Consider the following 21,330-nt stretch of genomic DNA (forward strand, 5'->3'; position numbering starts at 1 on the left):
AACACATAGGCTATAATATATAGAGATATAGCGTAAATTACCCAAAATATAACGAGAAGGGTCAAGTGAGTAGGATAAAATCTGCCGTCTGTGAGCAATTCTGGCGAGCGCCGCAAAAACCGTTAGAGTTGCACATATATAATGTAAAACGGAAATGTTTATCTTAAATAATCCCACTAAAGCCCGTAACAGCATATATCAATTTTTTATTTTTAAGCCATTATCGCCCAAATAGTAAACCATGAATATAAGAAGGAGAAAAATTAGATTTTTTTGTTAGTGTTAGTACCAGATTTGTATAAAAGAAAATTCAATAAGATCAATAATAAATTATACCTAGTTACCGAAGCGAAGCGAAGTCACTAGTAAATATTATATAAATTTTTTAATGTTTCAAACAGGAAATTTTGGAATAGAAAAAAAACTAGCTACAACGTTTTAACTAACGCCAATCGACCCGTTTCGCGTCTAATTTATTTTGTTTCCTCCAAAAAACACACAGAGACAACTACATAGAAACAGAATGTCGACTCAGTCAGCGCGTTGTCGTCAGTGAGAGTGCACGCGACCTAAAGTGAGTCATAAATTTTATTTTTTGAATTAAAACATCGCTTGAAACTTAATAAAACATTACTAAATAACACAAAACACATTAGTTTACCGTTAAAAAAATGTTAACTTGTGTATTTTTAATACGTTAACGTATTATTAACAAAATACCGGTCAAATTATTCAGAGCGCGTCGGTATAGAAGAGAAAATTTACAAATGACAGTATCTTAAATCTGGTTTGTTTATGATGAGATTAATATCTTGTTCAGATACTGTGTTAAGAAAAGTTTTTTGGAGTGTTAATGCCAATTATGTTTGTATTATGTGTAAGAATGTTAGGAAGTGTTTTTCCTTTTGTCTAGGTTGGTTAATTAAAATCATTTTTAGTGCATAGGTACTAGCTGTACATACCCGTCCGCTTCGCTGGGCATTTAAAATTAACATTATTATTTCTCACCCCACAAAGATTCTCATCATTAACGCTCATATAACTATTAGACTATCCATTAAGTACATGTATTTTCTACATGGATACCAAATTTCAAGTCATTCGGATGCATGGTTCAGTAGTTATAACGGAACATCCATAAAAACCACTGTAGATTTATATATTAGTATAGATAAGTTAGCGCGCATTTCAAACCAGAAGCTGCATGGTTTCACGCCTGAATGGCTAAAATGTAGCCTCACCCAATCCGATCCTCACAGGCCACTTCCATCAGCATACCGCTTTTTTCTTCTGGGGGGACCGAACCTCCTACGAAATATCCGCGCGTAGGAGGTAACCGGGGTATGTGGGGAATGGTCTGCAGATGTTGCGAGTAGATCGCAATCGGCTTGAGCCCCGTGAGTTCACCTACACGTCAAGGAGAAGCTGAAATAGCCTCTCAAAGCTATCAGCATAGGTAGGAAAATAAAAGACCGCAAGCCCAAGGATATTTTAGGGCCCTACCGCACCAAACAATTCCCTTCGTCATCATACCCTGCGTTTGCAGTCCAATACTTTAAGTGGCATTTACGTGACAGCTTCTCTGTCGAAGGAGTGGAAGAAAAAATTTTTAAAATTTTTTATTTATTGCTTATATGGGTGGACGAGCTTACAGCCCACCTGGTGTTAAGTGGTTATTAGAGCCCATAGACATCTACAACGTAAATGCGCCACCCACCTTCAGATATGAGTTCTAAGGTCTCAGTATAGTTACAACGGCTGCCCCGCCCTTCAAACCGAAACGCATTACTGCTTCACGGCAGAAATAGGCCGTTGTAACTATACTGTGAGACCTTAGAACTTATATCTCAAGGTGGGTGGCGGCATTTACATTGTGGATGTCTATGGGCTCCGGTAACCACTTACCACCGGGTGAAATGTGAGCTCGTCAACCCATGTGTAAGAGGGGAGTGAGCCAAGAAATGATACATAGAGGAGTATGGAAGGAGAGAACATATTGCGCCGATTCCAGGCGACTTTGAGAACGGCAGGAGAATGATGATCATAACAAAAAAAAAAAAACGACTACTGACTTGACGAGTGAAATTCGAGTTAACTTTTACGCTATCGAGAACGTTAACAACTCGCACTAGGCACGTGTTTGTTATAATTAATACGGGAGTGCGTTCGCTGTACGCATCAACAAATTAACTTTGGGCCCGTAAATTAAACACGCTACTTTTGTCCCGGGAAAATGGAAGGCGTTAAATTCTTTCCGAATTAAAAAATCATCGTAGCCACGTCACATAACTGGTCTAGAACTCATAACAACAATGAATAAAACAAACAAACAAACAAACAGATGATGTTTGTTTGTACAATATGACGATACTAAGCAATTGTTTGCGTAAAGGCGCGGTGTCTTCGCAGCGTCACGGAAATAAGCGAAGCGATTAGCGTTTTTAAAAACGCAAGTTTCAAGGCCAAGAGGAGCACAGCCCACTGAGTTTCGCACCGGGTCTTCTGAGTGGGTCGCGCTTTCGATCCGGTGGTAGATTCGGCGAAGTACTGCTCTTGCCAGGACTAGAGTTAGCAACGTCGTCAGGTTTGAGCCCAGTGAGCTCACGGTCTAGCCTAACTTAGTTTAGCAGAGCCTCTAAGATATTCTTGCGCCTTGGTAAAAAAATCGAAGAGAGAAATGGACATAATTACTTGAGTGCGCCGCGTAGGGCACTGGTGACCTACACGACAGTCGACATGTTAAAACGCATTAGGCGTAGATTCAACGCAGCTACCCGCTGCAAGCTGTCCGCCGGTTATTGACATATTTTAGATAACCAAACTAAAAATAAATTTTTCCATAATAAGATAAATAGGGGTCAACCTTATTTGTCCTTTGTCTTTAAGGGTAGGGTACGAGGGTAGATCGGAAGGTCGTAGCCTAAAGAATTATAGGCCTAGTTCGCTCGAAGGGCGAAGCAGCCATTGTATTGTTTCGATGTGGGTGACAGAGTTTACGTTGCTGATGTCTATGGGCTCCGGTAACCACTTAACATCAGGAGGGCCGCATGAGCTCGTTCGACCGTCTTTAGCAGCAAAATTGTATAATTTATTTTTATTGCTTAGATTTGTGGACGAGCTCACAGCCCACTTGGTGTTAATTGGTTACTGGAGCCCATAGACATTTACAACGTAAATGCGCCACCCACCTTGAGATATGGGTTCTAAGGTCTCAGTATAGTTACAACGGCTGCCCCACCCTACAAACCGAAACGCATTACTGCTTCACGGCGGAAATAGGCAGCGCGGTGGTACCTACTCGTGCGGACCACCAGTAAAAATTATGATTGAAACTTCTAGATTTTACTCCGAGTTGGATAGCGGGATCAGTGTTGATAGGTAAATGAGCTTCGGTAAAACTCTTTACATCAGGAGAGCCGCGAATGACTAGCTCGATAACAAAAATACCGAATTATTTACATTTACGTGTTTAATAAAAGCTACATACATACGTCGTTAATCTATTTATTTCCCATGAGTCGACATTAACGGTCGCGCCCACACCATGGCTTATCGATTTCCCCCATAACGTTAGATTCGCCAGTGTTGCCGTGTGCAAAACATGAAATTGCCTAGCAACAAATCTATTGGTAATTTCGGGAATTCGTTTTAAGCTATTACATAGCTTTTATAGCGGGCTTTGAGCTCGGCGACCGAATCAAGAAATTCCGTAACGAAAATAAAACCTAACACCCCCACTCCGCATACCATGTAGCTCGCGTTCATAACATTCACACGTTGCGCTTGTGTAGTGTTTGTGAACTACAACATTCTGAGCGTCGGTCTACTAATATCACTCGCTCGATGGGAGATATTCCCTTTGTCGTATTACCACAACAGAATTTTTAAAGCTTTAAAGAAATACGGACTTAGCGCAAATTGCCGGTGATATCAACGACCTGTGTGCTTAGTGCGAGTTTTTAAACGTTCTCGATAGCGTAAAAGTTAACTCAAATTTTTATGGAGTTGGAACAGCGCCCCTAGCGGCTAACGCAGGTAGCTGTTCCGATGCGGGAATCGAATCCACGACCCTCGGTGCAATAGTCAAGGCCGCTGTTTACCGCATCGCCGAGTCAGTCGGTTGATATAAACGATTGCGTGTCTAAAACCTGGCAGCACTCGTATCCCCGATGACATCACCGTGTTTTTCAGACTATTTCGAGCGGATCTATCATTTGCCAGCTCGTAAAACCTGCATTGCGGGTTCCAATCCGAAAAACAACCGGCCGTTTTGATAGTTTACCAAAAAAAAATTAGAAAGTAAAGATATTGAATTGCGAATCTAAAGCATTGAATCCAAAGCATTGATCCACTTCTTTACGGTAGGCAGCGGCTTGGCTCTGCCCCTGGCATTGCTGAAGTCCATAGGCAACGGTGATCACTCACCATCAGGTGGGCCGTGTGCTCGTCTGCCTACAAGGGAACTTAAATACACAGCACGTACACACAAAATTCATCAAAATTGGTCCAGCCATTTATAAGGAACTCAGTCGCATGAACACCAGCCAGATGGTTAGATCTGGTAAAGGAAGCAGTTGGTGGTAGTCTAGTCTAAGCGGTTAATGTCACCCATGATCGAACACTGTGGAGGAAAGTCACATGTGGTCGCGATCCTCAACAGTGAGGGAACGCTGAAGAAGAAGAAGACTACACATGCACAAAAGTATTATATATGTATATTTTCCCTTACCTAATCATTGGTAGCCTAAAGGGCTATTCTTACTTCACGCGGAAGAGTAGGTGAGCTCACGGACTCAACCCGAGAGAATTTCTTAACACTGTCCTCAGCAAGAGCAGCGCTACGCTCAATCTACCATCGGAATCGCGAACTACTGAGAAAATGCCCAAGAAACTCAGTGGGTTAAATTTTCACTGGTGTTTGGGAGTTTTGTGGACACGCAGGGCCAGTGCTAGCAAATCCCCTCGGCTTGAGCCCCGTGAGCTCACCCACCGGTCCGCGCGTAGTCCAAATAGTCCCTTAAGCCAAAGGTTAAATATATAAACAAATAAATAAAATAAATTATTTATTTTTTTCCACGAGACAGGCAGTGCCTACTTTATGAACATTATTCACAATGATTATTATATATTTTATACACAATGATTTATAAAAAAATATATAATAAAAATATACAAAGAAACAGCTATTTGTATGAATAATAATAATAATAGCCGTCATCACGTAGACTATTCATTAGACACTGTATAGCCATCATACTAAGACTATACATAAATAATAAAAATCTTACGTTACGGACGCTTTTTCCCGGTTAAGGTACCCCTCCACGTCGTCTCATAAGGAACTTCGTTCCAAAATAGAATATTACAAAACAAAAATTAAACTGAAATTCATGGATTGCATAAAAGTGACAATATGTGAGCTTAAAAACATAACAATTAACAAAAAATATTGAAATGAACGTATTATTGTACCCTCTGTGTGTAATGAGTAAGATAATAGTAACGGTTATGTAGAGGAAGAAAGCCGAAGAAAATTACGTCAAATACATCCCGAAATACATCCCGCTCTGTTTAGTTCTCTGTCTATTTACTGATTATTTACTTGACCGAGTTTCTAAGAACATTGCACGTTACTTGTCATCGTGCGACCAGTTAATGGATTCGTAGCCACACGCGTCTGTTTTGTGTAACAGCGATTTTAAATCGAATTGTATATTTCTCTCTCTCTCTCTCTCCCGCTCTCCCTCTCTCTCCCCTCCCCCCTCTCTCTCTCCCTCTCCCTCTCTCTATCCCTCTCTCTCTCCCTCTCTCTCTTTCCCTCTCTTGCTCCCTCCCCAGCTATTAATAATAATTAAAAAAATAAATCCTTTCCAAACGTTGACTAGTCTAATAAAATATTTAAAAAAAAAGTAGAAAATATTTTTTACGCATGTAACAAATTCGTTTTAATGACTGATTTATTACAACTAGACGTGGTCCGCCAGTAGTCGAAATACGAATATAATTAACTAGCGACCCGCCCTCGCTTCGCTTCGGAAACTGTAATTTGTTATTGATTTCTCCACTATCTAATGGATGTTATTATACATATAAACCTTCCTCTTCAATCACTCTATCTATTAAAAAAAACCGCATCCAAATCCGTTGTGTAGTTTTAAAGATTGAAGCATACATAGGGACAGATATAGGGACAGAGAAAGCGACTTTGTTTTATACTATGTAGTGATTGTAATTATAATTTCGGTATAAGTATGGAAAGCATTACGGAGCGTGATGACCAGACAAGATCGAATTAGGTTCGACAATATCGTCCTAATTCGTTCACTAGTGTTAAGCCAAAAAAGGTAAAAATCAACCGATAAATCTAAATACGCATAAATCGTTTTCTTTCAATTAACAGATGCCTGAAGTACACCAAGCATTCGCGGATGCCGGCAGGAAGCCGGGTCTCGAAATATGGAGGATTGAGGTGAGGTGATGACGGGTGCTGGTGGCTCGCGTGAATCCGTAAAATTCAAGGCCCAGACAATATTTAAACGCAGATGAGAATCGGGCGGGAAAATTTGACAGGCGTCCCGCCATTTTTTTTTTTGATCTCTAGTTATATTTAATTACCTACACAAAAACTAATTATAAGTCCCATAGCCCTGTCTATTTCTCCCACGAAGCAGTAACGCGCTTCGGTTTTGAAGCCTGATACATCACTTACAAAATAACCTGGAGTTTCAAACCTCATGTCTCAAGGCAGCATTCGCTTTCGTGAATCCGTGAAATTCAAAGCACAGACAATACTAAACGCAGATGAGAATTGGGCGGGAGAATTTGACAGGCGACCCGCCATGTTTTTTATCTCTAGTTATATTTAATTACACAAAAACTAATATAAGTAAAAGAGATTCAAGTTTTACGGACGACATATAAAATTACGTTATACAAGATTAGTTTTGAATGCGCGCCAAAAAAAATTTTTTCCGTTTTTTTTTTTGCTTTCAAGAAATCAAAAGCGGCCATTTTGATTTCCTTGAACATTCTCTTTTTTTGTTGTTGTCGCTCGGATTAACGTATTAGTAAAATATTATAGATAACTTTGGTTTTCGGCAAATCGCAGATACAATTAAAATTATTCCTTTTCGAATACTTTGAAATGTTGGTAGGACGGCTTGTGAGTCCGCACGGGTAGGTACCACCGTCCTGCCTATTTCTGCCGTGAAGCAGTAATGGGTTTCGTTTTGAAGGGCAGGGCAGCCGTTGTACTGTAAAAAAACTGGGACTTAGAACTTATGTCTCAAAGTGGACGGGCGCATTTAAGTTGTCGATGTCCATGGACTCCGGTGACCACTTAATACCAGATTTGACCGGGAGCTCGTCCACTAATCTTAGCAATAAAAACAAAATCTTGCAGTTGTGTCTTTTTCGTGGGCATTTCAAAATCGTTCTAACTACCCTCTATTTTTAAACTACCGTCTATTTCTCGTTATTGAGATGCTGTTTAGTCAAAATAGTTCTATTTAAAAATAGTTCAAAATAGTCTCTGTTTGCTGCGTGACTATCGGCCCATGGACAATGGCGCTTAGGCCGCCCCGTCACTTCACACATCTCTTCACAGTTTCACTCAATTAATTCAGTTTCATAATTCATATCGGCAGAAATATACGCGTCTGAAGTAAGTTGCTATAAGATGAGGGTAGATACGATTCTGCCTGTTTCTGCCGTCGATAGTCACTATGTCTTGTTGCTCGATGCCCATGGACATCTAAAAACTGGAACACATTCGGGTTTTGTGTTTTTCTGATAGGAACAGGATACATTGTATTCGCGGTTGGTGTTGTTTTGCAAAATAATTCATTATATTTTACGTGCATAGCTGATAAAGTGCCTCGTGGTTACATCTAATTATTTTTTATCGATTTATTCAAATACAATAATTGATATAGTTCGCTTAATTATACCACACGATAAGGTTTGTGAAATCGGAAATATAAATATTATATACTAGCGACCCGCCCTCGCTTCGCTTCGGAAACATTAAAACACACATGAAACCACAAAAAAAAATAAAAAAAATAATAAAAAAGTAGCCTATGTTCATCAGGGACAATGTCGGCTTCTAATGGAAAAAGAATTTTTCAAATCGGTCCAGTAGTTTCGGAGCCTATTCGAAACAAACAAACAAACAAATCTTTCCTCTTTAAAATATTAGTATTGATATAGATTTATAATATATTTTAATACGCCCTAAACACATAATTACGGACCCTCCCGATCCATTAACGATGCTTTTAGGCACCACAAGCACCGGTCATCATCCTCGTCGAACCCGTCGCTTGCAATGAAGGGCTCGACGAGTAAACTAACCCATAGACACAGCTCACTAAGTTTCTCACCGGATCTTCTCAATGGGTCGCGTTTCCGACCCAGTGGTAGATTCTGCGAAGCACTGCTCTTGCTAGGGCCAGTGTTAGCAACACTCCCGGTTTGAGCCCCGTGAGCTCACCTACACGTCAAAGCTGAGAAGCTGAAATAGCCTCTCAAGGCTATTAGCATAGATAGGGGAAAAAAAATATAATATAAAAACGAACTCGCTTAAATAGCAAACCTAAGTAAGAACTGGAGGTAGGACGTCTTGTGAGTCCGCACGGGTAGGTACCACCGCCCTGCCTATTTCTGCCGTGAAGCAGTAATGTGTTTCGGTTTGAAGGGCGGGACAACCGTTGTAACTATACTGAGACCTTACAACTTACATCTCACATATAAAAATAGAATAAAACATGAATGCATCTCAAAGTTGTATTTACCGACGGCTCTCAAAGAAGGCACAATGTCCAAAACCAGAGGCCTCGAGAGAAACGCCCGGATAATGAACCCGGTTATCAGCTAAGCTTCTGTTGCAGAACTTCGAACCGGTCGCCGTTCCGAAGACTCAGTTTGGTCTCTTCTACTCTGGGGACTCCTATATTGTACTGAACGTAAGTTACATAAGTTACTTCCACCACCCTGAAACTTTAATTGGTGTCCGCTTATTTCACCCCCCTTTCCATTGGAGGGAAGACATAGAAGAATTAACGGTAGCGTTCTGTCAGTATAACATACCATGATGTTAAATAGATGGTCTATTTGTATTAAGGCATGTTTTAGTGGGAGTCGCTGATGGGATAGCGATTTGGGTTTGTACCATGCCCAAAAGATTGGAGACCACCAGCCAGTTGGTCGGATCAAGTTAGAGGAGCACTTAATGGTAGTCTGTACTATGTGGCCCGTGCCACCCATGATCGAACACAGTGGAGGAACATGAGGGAACGATATAGAAGAAGAAGAGTATTACATATATCTGCCGCGAAGCTGGCATGCGTTCCATTCAGTCATTACCATCATCAGTTCACGGACGTCCACTGCTGGATAAGCTTCTACGGTTCGCCGGAATGGTCAGTCCAGCGCTGCTGTATTGCCGAGACCTCTTACTAGGACCTCTTGTGAGTCCGCGCGGGTAGGTACCACCACCCTGCCTATTTCTGCCGTGAAGCAGTAATGCGTTTCAGTTTGAAGGGTAGGGTAGCCGTTGTAACTATACTTGAGACTTTAGAACTTATATCTCAAGGTGGGTGGCGCATTTACGTTGTAGATGTCTATGGGCTCCAGTAACCATTTAACACTAGGTGGGCTGTGACCTCGTCCACACATCTAAGCAATAAAAAATAAAAAAAGATCAAGGGTCGCCTATGTCACTCCATTCGGTCCTTAACCTATCAGTCTATTTATTCGTACCTGAAATCATATGAACCAATGCACACAATGTCGTATTCACAGCAGAATTACACCTGGCGTTCCCCAGATCATTTGATTTACCACATCTAAATCTAGGCAACAAAGCATCTATATGCGAAATCTCGTCGAAAGCCGTTCGGTTATTTCTGCACGATCGAATTACAAACATACAGACGTTCACATTCACGATTTTTGTTTAGGCTTAATGTAAATAAAGACGAACGGAACGGCGATTACATTCTTGACCTTGAAACATGAAGATTCAGTGGCTTTTAACAGTCGTTTATCGGTACACCTCGAGAGTTTTTTGTCTGTAGCAGTCATGTGCTTTACAAGGAAGGTTTTCTGCCCACTGCCATTACGACCGGCTTCGTGAAGGATTTTTTTTATTTTTTATTGCTTAGATGGGTGGACGAGCTCAGAGCCCATAGACATCTACAACGTAAATGTGCCACCCACCTTGAGATATAAGTTCTAAAGTCTCAAGTATAGTTACAACGGCTAGCCTACCCTTCAAACTGAAACGCATTACTGCTTCACGGCAGAAATAGGCAGGGTGATGGTACCTTCCCGTGCGGACTCACAAGAGGTTCTGCCACCAGTAAATCGCGGGAAAAGGTCTTTATCCCATCAGACCATGACGACACAACTAGTTTTGGATACGGATTGTGGCGGGTAGCCATCATACAACTCAAGATATTTTATATGACAGATACCTGAATCTCGCTTACGACATTTTCAAGATAAGCTTGCATATATACAAGTTCCGAACAACAACATTCGGAGGAGCGTCGGTCTACCGAGCAATATCACCCGCTCGGTAGAAGATCTTCCCTATCATCGTCAAACCTCCACGCGGATATAAGTTGAAGCTTTATTCCAGACCACAGGCGATAAGGACCGTCTAACATGGGACATCCACTTCTGGCTCGGCTCAAGGACCAGCCAGGACGAAGCCGGCGCGGCGGCCATCCTCACGGTGAACTTGGACGACGAACAATTCCAGGGATCAGCGGTACAGCACCGAGAGGTCCAATATTACGAGTCCAAGGAGTTCCTGGAATATTTCTCGCCAGGTCAGTCGCTTTTATTTATTGCACCATTTTTTTTCATTGCCCTTGTAGGCAGACGAGCATACGGCCCACCTGATGGTGAGTGGTTACCGTCGCCCATGGACTTCAGCAATACCAGGGACAGAGCCAAGCCGCTGCCTACCGCTTAATACTCTCCACAAGCCTCGTTTGAAGAAGGACATGTCATAGCGCTCGGGAAACACCGTGGAGGGGAGCTCATTCCATAGCCGGATGGTACGTGGCAAAAAAGATCTTTGGAAACGCACTGTGGATGAACGCAGCGGCTCCAAGTAGTATGGATGAACTCTACTGATTTTAAACGGTCACAATTAACAAAAAGGTTAGTCGACATCACAGAGGAGCTGGCAGCTATGTTGGACAAAGAATTAGTCTAGCTATTCAAAGGGGGAATGTTGTCAGTATCTTCGGAACCTTGCCTAAAGGGACTTCGTTTAATAATATATTTTAGTTATTAAATTATTATCATTATTGTTATTTTGTAAGGTTTTTAGTTTTAGGTTCATTGTTAAAGTTCTTTGCATAATCCATCTATATATATAAAAATGAATTGCTGTTCGTTGGTCTCGCTAAAACTCGAAAACGGTTGGACCGATTTGGCTAATTTTGGTCTTGAATTATTTTTGGAAATCCAGAGAAGGTTTAAAAGTAGATAAATATGATAATGCTCGGAATTAAATAAAAATAACAATTTTGTTTTTCCTTTGATGTGTCCCCCGTCGGACGGATTCCTTTTGTTTGTTTTAAGTTTATTTTATACAAAAGTTTAGGTCTTTTATTTGTCGGTTGAGGCACTACGAAGTCTGCCGGGTGAGCTAGTTTATAAATATTATTCATAATGCTAATTAACTTGGTACATTTTCATTATTCAATTAAGTTCAATTAACATCAACAACATGCGATGCAAGTTCTAAGTCTCAGTCCTGTAGGATTGGTAAGAACGGAACGTATGAAAGGAGTGTGGTACAGAGCTTTAAGATGTGAGTGAGAGAGAACAGTAAGAAAGGGAAAAGAGACTGACAGAGAAAAGGAAGATGGCGAAAATGATTGAATGAGGAAGGCCTAAAAAGGCGTCAGTTAATTTTGAATTATTTTATAATAAAGAAGATTTTGAACGATCTCACTTCTACAGTTCTATAGTGGGGTGGGGTGCTGGTATCTACGGGTGTCAAATAGCGCTTACAGAATTGTTAATCCGAGAGACATTTCCAGCCATCCGCTACTTAAAAGGCGGACACGCCTCAGGCTTCAGCCACGTGACGATCAATGAGGGAACAGAGAAACGACTCTTCCAGATCAAGGGTAAAAGAAACGTCCGCGTTAAGCAGGTGAGTTGTACACGAACATACATAGATCCGACCTACATCCAGCCGAGAGTCCTATACTACACTACTATAGACACAGTCCTCTGCAGCTCTGTACTGATCCCGAGCTCTTCTCGTGCACAAACAGACACAGATCCGACCTACATCCAGCCGAGAGTCCTATACTACACTACTATAGACACAGTCCTCTGCAGCTCTGTACTGATCCCGAGCTCTTCTCGTACACAAACAGGCACAGATCCGACCTACATCCAGCCGAGAGTCCTATACTACACTACTATAGACACAGTCCTCTGCAGCTCTGTACTGATCCCGAGCTCTTCTCGTGCACAAACAGACACAGATCCGACCTACATCCAGCCGAGAGTCCTATACTACACTACTATAGACACAGTCCTCTGCAGCTCTGTACTGATCCCGAGCTCTTCTCGTGCACAAACAGACACAGATCCGACCTACATCCAGCCGAGAGTCCTATACTACACTACTATAGACACAGTCCTCTGCAGCTCTGTACTGATCCCGAGCTCTTCTCGTACACAAACAGACACAGATCCGACCTACATCCAGCCGAGAGTCCTATACTACACTACTGTAGACATAGTCCTGTGCAGCTCTGTACTGATCCCGAGCTCTTCTCGTGCACAAACAGACACAGATCCGACCTACATCCAGCCGAGAGTCCTATACTACACTACTATAGACACAGTCCTCTGCAGCTCTGTACTGATCCCGAGCTCTTCTCGTGCACAAACAGACACAGATCCGACCTACATCCAGCCGAGAGTCCTATACTACACTACTATAGACACAGTCCTCTGCAGCTCTGTACTGATCCCGAGCTCTTCTCGTGCACAAACAGACACAGATCCGACCTACATCCAGCCGAGAGTCCTATACTACACTACTGTAGACATAGTCCTGTGCAGCTCTGTTTTTGTCTCCAAGGTAAAACCGACATTTGAGTCCTTGAACAACGGCGACTGCTTCATTTTGGACGTAGACCATCAGATCTTCGTCTTCGTGGGTGAGAAGGCGAAAGGAGTCGAGAGGATGAAAGCCATCACCGTAGCCAACCAGATTAAAGACCAGGATCACAATGGAAGGGCTGATATCGAAGTGGTCGGTGAGTTAATGGTCTGGTCTCAGTAGAGAAGATTAATAGAGCGTCTGGATAATAAATACGTTTTTGATATATTTGTGGGAGGGTTTATTACGATGAAACAATATTATCCTAAAGTGTATTGCAAGTAATTTAATTGTTTTCCGAGCACCATAGTATGTTCTCCTTCAAACGAGGCTCGTGGAGAGTACTCAGTCCTCGGCATTACTGATGTCCATGAACCACTCTCATCAGGTGGGCTGTCTGCTTTTCTTTTTTGCGCAATGTCCAACATCTGACTTTTCTTGACAAACCTTGCGTTATGACATTGACATGATTAGTACACATTTGAAGTGGACGGTAGGCAGCGGCTTGGCTCTGCCCTGGCATTGCTGAAGTCCATGGGCGACGATGGTAACCAGTCACCGTCAGGTTCTCATCTGCCTACAAGGGTAATAAAAAAAAGACGGAAAAAACTTTACCGACATATGTATATTTTTGTGAATACCTTCATATATATCATAGGTAGAATTATAACAAGTCATTTAAATAAGCACTGGCAGGTTTTCATTTTTATTCCTTAGATGGTTGAACGAGCTCACGGCCCACCTAGTGTTAAGTGGTTACCGGAGCCCATAGACATTTACAACGTAAATGCCGCCACCCACCTTGAGATATAAGTTCTAAGGTCTCAGTATAGTTACAACGGCTGCCCCACCCTTCAAACCGAAACGCATTGCTGCTTCACGGCAGAAACAGACAGGGTGGTGGTACCTACCCGTGCGGACTCACAAGACGACCTACCATCAGTGAACGCCTCCCGGGCTCTCTCAGACATCATGTCTCAAACTTCGCATTTGTGTGGACGTGTTGACGTCAGAGTACTAGTACTATCGGTTACTTTAATAAAGTACTCTGAGATCTCTGCTGTCCATTCACCGATTGATCTGTCGCCTCACGTCACCAACGGGAAATAATGAGGGGTTATAGTTCGGGCCATGTTCCCTGTCCAAAACCCCTTGATCTCTGGTCTCTAAGGTCTTGCTCCGTCTCCTGTCTACGGACATTGGTTTTTGTTACATCTTACGCTCTCGTCACAGACTCCGAAGCGCACGATGGAATCTTCGACAGGTTCTTCGATGCCCTCGGCTCCGGCAACAAGGAGGCCATCGCTGATGCCGAAGAAGGGGGCGACGATCAAGTGAGTGATGATTTAGTTAACGCGCTGTCAATGGTTCACTCTGTATCCTACATACTATCTTTTGTTACGGGGATGGGGTTAGGAATAAACAGAACTTCCACCGAAGTACAAATTAAAACTCTATTCAACTTTGTTTTGGACTTATGGAACTTTCAATTAACTAGTGGTCCCGCAGTAGTCGAAATTCGACTATAATTAATTGGAATTGTAAGTTTGTACACTATTATGATTGTATTTTATACTTCTATAATCACAAATTGCGCCAAGACTACATCTATTCTCAATTAGACAACTGACGTCAAGAACAAAAGTTTGACAATAAATAGTATGTATGCGTGTGTGCGTCAAATACATGGTATGTAGTGTGTGTAATGTTTTCTTTATTGATTTAATGTATCTTTTATGCATTATTTTAAAAAAATATTAGCATTGTGCACTTCTTCTCTATATTCTCTATAAGTGTGGAAAATTTCATACTCCTCCGTGCGCGCAATTTTCGTAAAAAGGGATACAAAGTTTTTGCTTCACGTATTAATATATAGATAACAATAATCAACATAAGAAATCATTTTATTGTTAATTAATAAATATTGCAACGAAATAAAAACCATCCTATGGCCTAAATTGGAACAAAACACATATTTAAAATATACAAAAGTTAAAATCGGTTCAGTAGTTTAGGTGTCAATCGCGGACAAACAACGTGACACGTAATTTATATATATTAAGATATATTAGTGGTCTTCCCACAGCACAGGGGATCCGATTTAGGATACCGTAGACTTGTAGCTACTTGTCAATTCATTCCAGGAGTTCGAACGCGTCGTCACGAAGGAGGTGTCCCTGAGTGAGATCTCCGATAAGACTGGCAGCATCAGGATAACGAGACTCCCCGCGCCACTTAAGAAGGAGCAACTGAACACCGATGTGAGTTCCTATACTGTTATGAGGATCCTCGCGATCCCGGTGGTAGATTCAGAGAAGCACTGCCCTTGCTAAGCCTAGTGTTAGGTAATTCTCTCAAGTTGAGCCCCCGTGAGCTCACCTATCAGACGTAGCTGGAATAGCCTCTTAGGCTTTTTATTGCTTAGATGGGTGGACGAGCTCACAGCCCAACTGATGTTAAGTGGTTACTGGAGCCCATAGACATCTACAACGTAAAAGATGCATTTATCGGAGCGTCGGGAGGTCGGGCATATGGTTGTTGACCAGCAACTAGCCATCAATGGAGTCCACGGTGAGCGATGGACTTCAATAAACCTTGAAATATATCGACTATAGCGTTGAATTTTGATTAATTTAATTATCCAGACGGTTAAATTATTAAAACAGTCAGGGATTAGGATGATGATTAGTGATTCAGATTCGTCAGATTTGGAATTCGCCCGCCATGACAAGTTTTTGCTTCACGAATTAATAATATACAGATTTATAGATATATTTATCAATTTCCCAGGAATGCTACGTGCTTGATACCGGAAGTTACAGCGGCATCTATGTGTGGGTCGGGCGCGGCTCGAACCTAAAGGTAACGGTCGCTATCCGACCACAGATGGCGATCGAATCGCTTTAACTAAGAAATATATTTTTTATTTTTTGTTGAGTCCCCAATAGCTCTACAATGAGGTGTTTCAGGATTATCCATTCTTTCTGGGACACCCAGTATATTATATTCTTCATCTTTCTGTCATGGCCGAGGATCGCGACCACACGTGACTTTCCTCCATAGTGTTCAATCATGGGTGGCATGGACCGCATGGTTTTCTAGACTTATGGTTTATAGAGTTACTGTTGGTAGGACGTCTGGTGGGTCCGCACGGGTAGGTACCACCTCCCTGCCTATTTCTGCCGTGAAGCAGTAACGATTTTCGGTTCGAAGGGCGGGGCAGCCGTTGTAACTATACTGAGACTTTAGAACTCATGTCTCAAGGTGGGTGGCGGCATTTACGTTTGTAGATGTCTATGGGCTCCGGTAACCATTTAACACCAGATGGGCTGTGTAAAAATTAAAAAATAAACTTACCACCAACCACTCCGTTAACCAGACCTGACCATCTGGCTTATTATCTGCCTAAGCGCCCTTGAGCTTTTATTTAGCTTTATGAGCTTCTCTAATTCACGTTTAGGAGACCGCACCATGAAAACGAAAACGAAGACAGACATACAGACGACTTTTTTTTCTTTTTTTTTATTGCTTAGATGGGTGGACGAGCTCGCAGCCCACCTGGTGATAAGTGGTTACTGGAGCCCATAGACATTCACAATGTAAATGCGCCACCCACCTTGAGATATAAGTTCTAAGGTGTCAAGTATAGTTACAACGGCTGCCCCACCCTTCAAACCGAAACGCATTACTGCTTCACGTCAGAAATAGGCAGAGCGGTGGTACCCACCCGCGCGGACTCACAAGAGGTCCTACCACCAGTAAGTACCAGTAATAATGATAGTTATGTAGACAAATGTTGTAAATAAGTAGTAGTGAGATCGCGCGAGTCTGCGCCGCGCCCGGGCGGTCGTTGACCCGAGCATCAGCTGTTTTTGATTTTGTGTTTCATTGCTGGTTTATTTTTTTTAGTAGAGTAATGTATTTTTTATGAAACTATCGTTTCATGTAGCTTTACTAACACGATGGGGCGTGAAGAATGCTAATCAAACTTTTTAAAAATATGGTTTTTTTTTTAATACAAGTTCGATTTTTTAAGAGACTTAGACGATTTTCATTTTAAGAACAAACTAAAAGATAATCTTATTAGTGGAAATTATTATCACATAAATTATTTTCTTAGGGACGACATTGAAACTAAATGGAGTTATTAATTATTGGTTGAATTATGGATGAATGAATGGTAAATTATATAATATTATAATATCTTGCACTGCACTAAAATTCGCATGTCAAATAATGACAAAGCATATACGCTGCTTTTAACTTAAGTAATAACTCATTTTCACTATGCTTGGCGAATAAATGATTTCTTTCTTTCTTTTTCCGTCCCATCATCAATAGAGTCATTAGTGCTATTGTCACTCTTCGTTTTCGGAAGCGGTCTCCTAACATCCAGTATATTAATTAATGTCGTGTTTTGTTTAGGAGAAAGCCGAAGCGATGAATAGAGCTGAGCAATACCTGAAATACCACGACTATCCGGCTTGGGTGAGTGTCTATAATCGATTTCTTCACGGCCCCGAGTAACTCGACCTTCGAGCCGCAGACAGACTAAAAAGCCTTAGTAACATATTTTTTTAAAGTAAAAGCAAGTAGATACTGCTACGCGCTGAGGTTCGGGATAAATAAAATTCCACCAAAAGTACAACTAAAAACTGTATTCAACACTTAGAACATTTTAAAATTCTCAATTCGTGTGTTCCGCTTCGCTTCAGGTGATCCGTTCGCTGTTTCGCTTCGAGTAGTTCCGATTACTGACTAACTGCGTGCCATCTCTACAACGCTTTTGTAGTCGAGACGACATCCCTAACATCATCGAGAATATTCCACAAAATTATAGTATTGTGTGTTTCCGCTATCGGAAAATAGATGGCGTTGTACTTCTCGAGCGTTCTAGATGCTACTAGATCCTTTGACTATTCAGCGATAGATCACGTTACTCTTACCGGCGTAACAATACTTTTATTAAATCTCGACGCTATTGACTACATCGAAATTTAACAAGATGCCTAAATAAAAATAGCAATGTTGTTTTTCCTCTGATGTCTCCCCCGTCGGACAGATTGCTTTTGTTTGTTTTAAGTTTATTTTATACAAAATTTTAGGTCTTTTATTTATCGATTGAGGCACTACGAAGTCTAAGTCACATCTAAGCAATAAACAAAGAGGTCAAAAAAAATAATAACAAGTAAAAAAAAACGATCTGGCTTCGCAACATAAGCGAAGAAAGCGATTTTAACTGGTGGTAGGACCTCTTGTGAGTCCGCACGGGTAGGTACCACCACCCCGCCTATTTCTGCCGTGAAGCAGTAATGCGTTTCGGTTTGAAGGGTGGGGCAGCCGTTGTAACTATACTGAGACCTTAGAACTTATATCTCAAGGTGGGTGGCGCATTTACGTTGTGGATGTCTATGGGCTCCAGTAACCACTTAACACCAGGTGGGCTTTAAGCTCGTCCACCCGTCTAAGCAATAAAAATAAAATAAAAAAATGAGCCATGTGCTCACGACTAAATAAGATAAATTTAGAAGTCGGTTAAAATGAAACAGCTGACGTCACCAGAAAAGCTTATTGTACTAACTAAATTATTCTCTCACACAGGTCCACGTGTCGAAGGTTCCGGAAGGCGCTGAACCGATACCCTTCAAGCAATACTTCGAGGATTGGAACTGAAATGGCCCAGCACAAAGCGAAATTATATCGAGGGGTGATTTTTACAGGAGTTCTATCTAAATGAAATTATTGTTATTATAATTAATAATCTAAATTAATCTAAATAAAAGTTTGATGATATAAAACTTAAAATTAAAAAAAACTTAATTGAATTTAAAATTACAAATATCAAACTGTTCATGATAATACAATATGAAATTATTATTATTATAATTAATAATTAAATTAAGCTAAATTAAAATTTAATTTAAAGCTTAGAGTTCAAAAATAATTTAATTTACTTGAATTTCAACTAAAAACATCGAACTGTTGATGCTGATATCAAATAAAACGGACCTTTAATTGCAAAGATAAATGTCGCGTGTTAAGAGAAATATCACCTAAATCAAACAGTCTTTCATCCCTCGATATCTATCTTTATATGTATAAATAAAAGAGAATGTACTTATTGAAATTATCTTACTTACAAACTTAAACTTACAACTTTTTATTACTGGTGGTAGGACATCTTGTGAGTCCGCGCGGGTAGGTACCACCACCCTGCCTAGTTCTGCCGTGAAGCAGTAATGCGTTTCGGTTTGAAGGGCGGAGCAGCCGTTGTAACTATACTTGAAATTTTAGAACGTATATCTCAAGATGGGTTCCGCATTTACATTTTAGATGTCTATGGGCTCCGGTAACCGCTTAAGATCAGGTGGGCTGTGAGCTCGTCCACACATCAAAGCAAAAAAAAAGTCTAGAGTCTAGCCACTTAACACCGCGTGACCCGTGACATATCCGATTAGTGTTATTAAAATTGTTACTTCTTATTCTAGCGATTTCATTTTATTATACTCAAATACTCAAAAGTAACATGTTATGATTCGTAATACAATATAGATGGTAATTATTATATCAAGAGGCATTTGAAGATGACGGATAACGCCTCAGTTGTCGGAGCGTATTTTGCTTCAATGAGCTTCTATGAGCATTTACAATGAATGTCGAGTGGCACCACTCTAGCGGTCAAGTTCATCTCTAAATGAGTCTTAAGAGAATTCGTCAAAAAAATTCTCTCAACCAAACGGTTCGTAGCTGAGAAAAGTTTGGAAACCACTGGCCCGAGCCACTAAAGGTCGTCTTGAATGTGTCCACAATGTTCCAGAGCATTCCACATAGTACTAGTAGAAGCTTCGATATTCGCTTTTTGCTATTCGACAACAGATGGCGTTGTCCGCCCCAGCCCAACGTCTCACTCGACCCAGTGTGCTTCGACGGACGTCATGATCCTAAACATCAACTTTATCGCGTTTTCATGTCTTTTAATGTATTAAAATAAAATGTATTCAGTATTACGTTAATTAAAAATGTATTTAACATTGTATTTCGGTTTGTTTATTTGTCATTCAATTAATGCAATTAAATAGTAATTCTATAAGTTAGGAAATAATAAAATTAATATTAAACAAAATATCCAAAACCCATAAAAGTAATTTTCAATTGTGTCGCGAATTCAAAGAATAAACTATTAATATAAAACATGGTTCAAACTGAAGTGTAAGCACAAACTGTTCATAATAAATATAATTGTTTAAGACTTTTTTTTTAAATGTTATTCCTCATTAATTAGCACACGGAATATAAATCGCACAATCACAATATTAAAATGTTATTAGCATTAAATATACTGCACTGTTTATTAACAAAAGCATTGTCACTGGCTGAATTGAATAAATAGTGCTGGATAGGTACAAAAAAAAAGGTTCAAATGTCCGCTTCGATACATTGGCAGAATGGCGTTTCATGTCACGTGAATTTACCATAGTTCATGCTTAAGGAACGATTAGCCACGTCTGACGTCATCTCTTCTTTAAATATTTATTTAAAACGTCTGTATAAATCAGCAACTGTGTTAAGGTTACCTTTTAGATCGTTCCGGGATGTTCGCGTCTGTATCTGTATTCGAAGTGTCACAAATGTCATTATGACAGCTGACATTTTTGACATCTGTCACAAACTACGCCACTATTATTGTATTCGGTCAATGGTTTTTATTTTGTAGTAAATTTTATACAATTTGTTCTTTAACACTAATAAAGATAAAATTTGAAAATCAGTTTGCTGTTTTTTATTTACCAAATGGCAGAGAGTCTAGTGAAGAAGTTTGTTGTAAATGACACAGACTTGACTAAACCCTAACCCATGCATCAACCCGCTGAGTTTCTCGCCGGATCTTCTGAGCGGGTCGCGTTTCCGATCCGGTAGTAGATTCATTCGCGAAGCAGCTGCCCTTGAGTTGTCAGGTCTCCTTCGGAGGCGCTCGGGCAGCTGTTAGCAAATCGCTCCCCTCTTGGCTCAGCCTTTGCTCGCCCTCCTGTCCTGGTAAAACTGGAAAGGCTTTCGGGCCACCAGTGATACTTCTTTGACAAAAAACAAAGAATGTTTCATAATTTAATTGACGAAGTCGTCTCGGCCTAATGCGTAAGACGTCCGGCGCGTTCGCATCTAGCGACGCGTCTGTGCTATGTTCG

The 21,330-nt window shown here is 40.8% G+C and overlaps 1 protein-coding gene across 2 annotated transcripts; it reads left to right on the forward strand.

The window, feature by feature from the left end:
* The first annotated feature begins 470 nt into the window (after positions 1-470).
* On the forward strand, positions 471-20,915 carry LOC101746366 (gelsolin). Of its 2 annotated transcripts, XR_009974185.1 has the most exons (12): positions 490-574; positions 6,401-6,469; positions 8,892-8,966; positions 10,646-10,838; positions 12,066-12,181; positions 13,127-13,304; positions 14,381-14,481; positions 15,292-15,408; positions 15,938-16,009; positions 17,573-17,635; positions 18,749-19,937; positions 19,979-20,915. XR_009974185.1 is itself a non-coding variant. In XM_004922143.5 (11 exons), exons 2-11 carry the CDS (start codon positions 6,401-6,403, stop codon positions 18,818-18,820), a joined length of 1,056 nt encoding a protein of 351 aa, XP_004922200.1. In that variant the 5' UTR covers positions 471-574; the 3' UTR covers positions 18,821-20,915. The 2 variants fall into 2 exon arrangements, 1 of the variants encoding a protein (XP_004922200.1); XM_004922143.5 differs by having other exon boundaries at positions 471-574; positions 18,749-20,915.
* The last annotated feature ends 415 nt before the right edge of the window (positions 20,916-21,330 follow it).

Source organism: Bombyx mori, chromosome 11 (assembly GCF_030269925.1).
Source record: "Bombyx mori chromosome 11, ASM3026992v2".
NCBI classification, from domain to species: domain Eukaryota; kingdom Metazoa; phylum Arthropoda; class Insecta; order Lepidoptera; family Bombycidae; genus Bombyx; species Bombyx mori.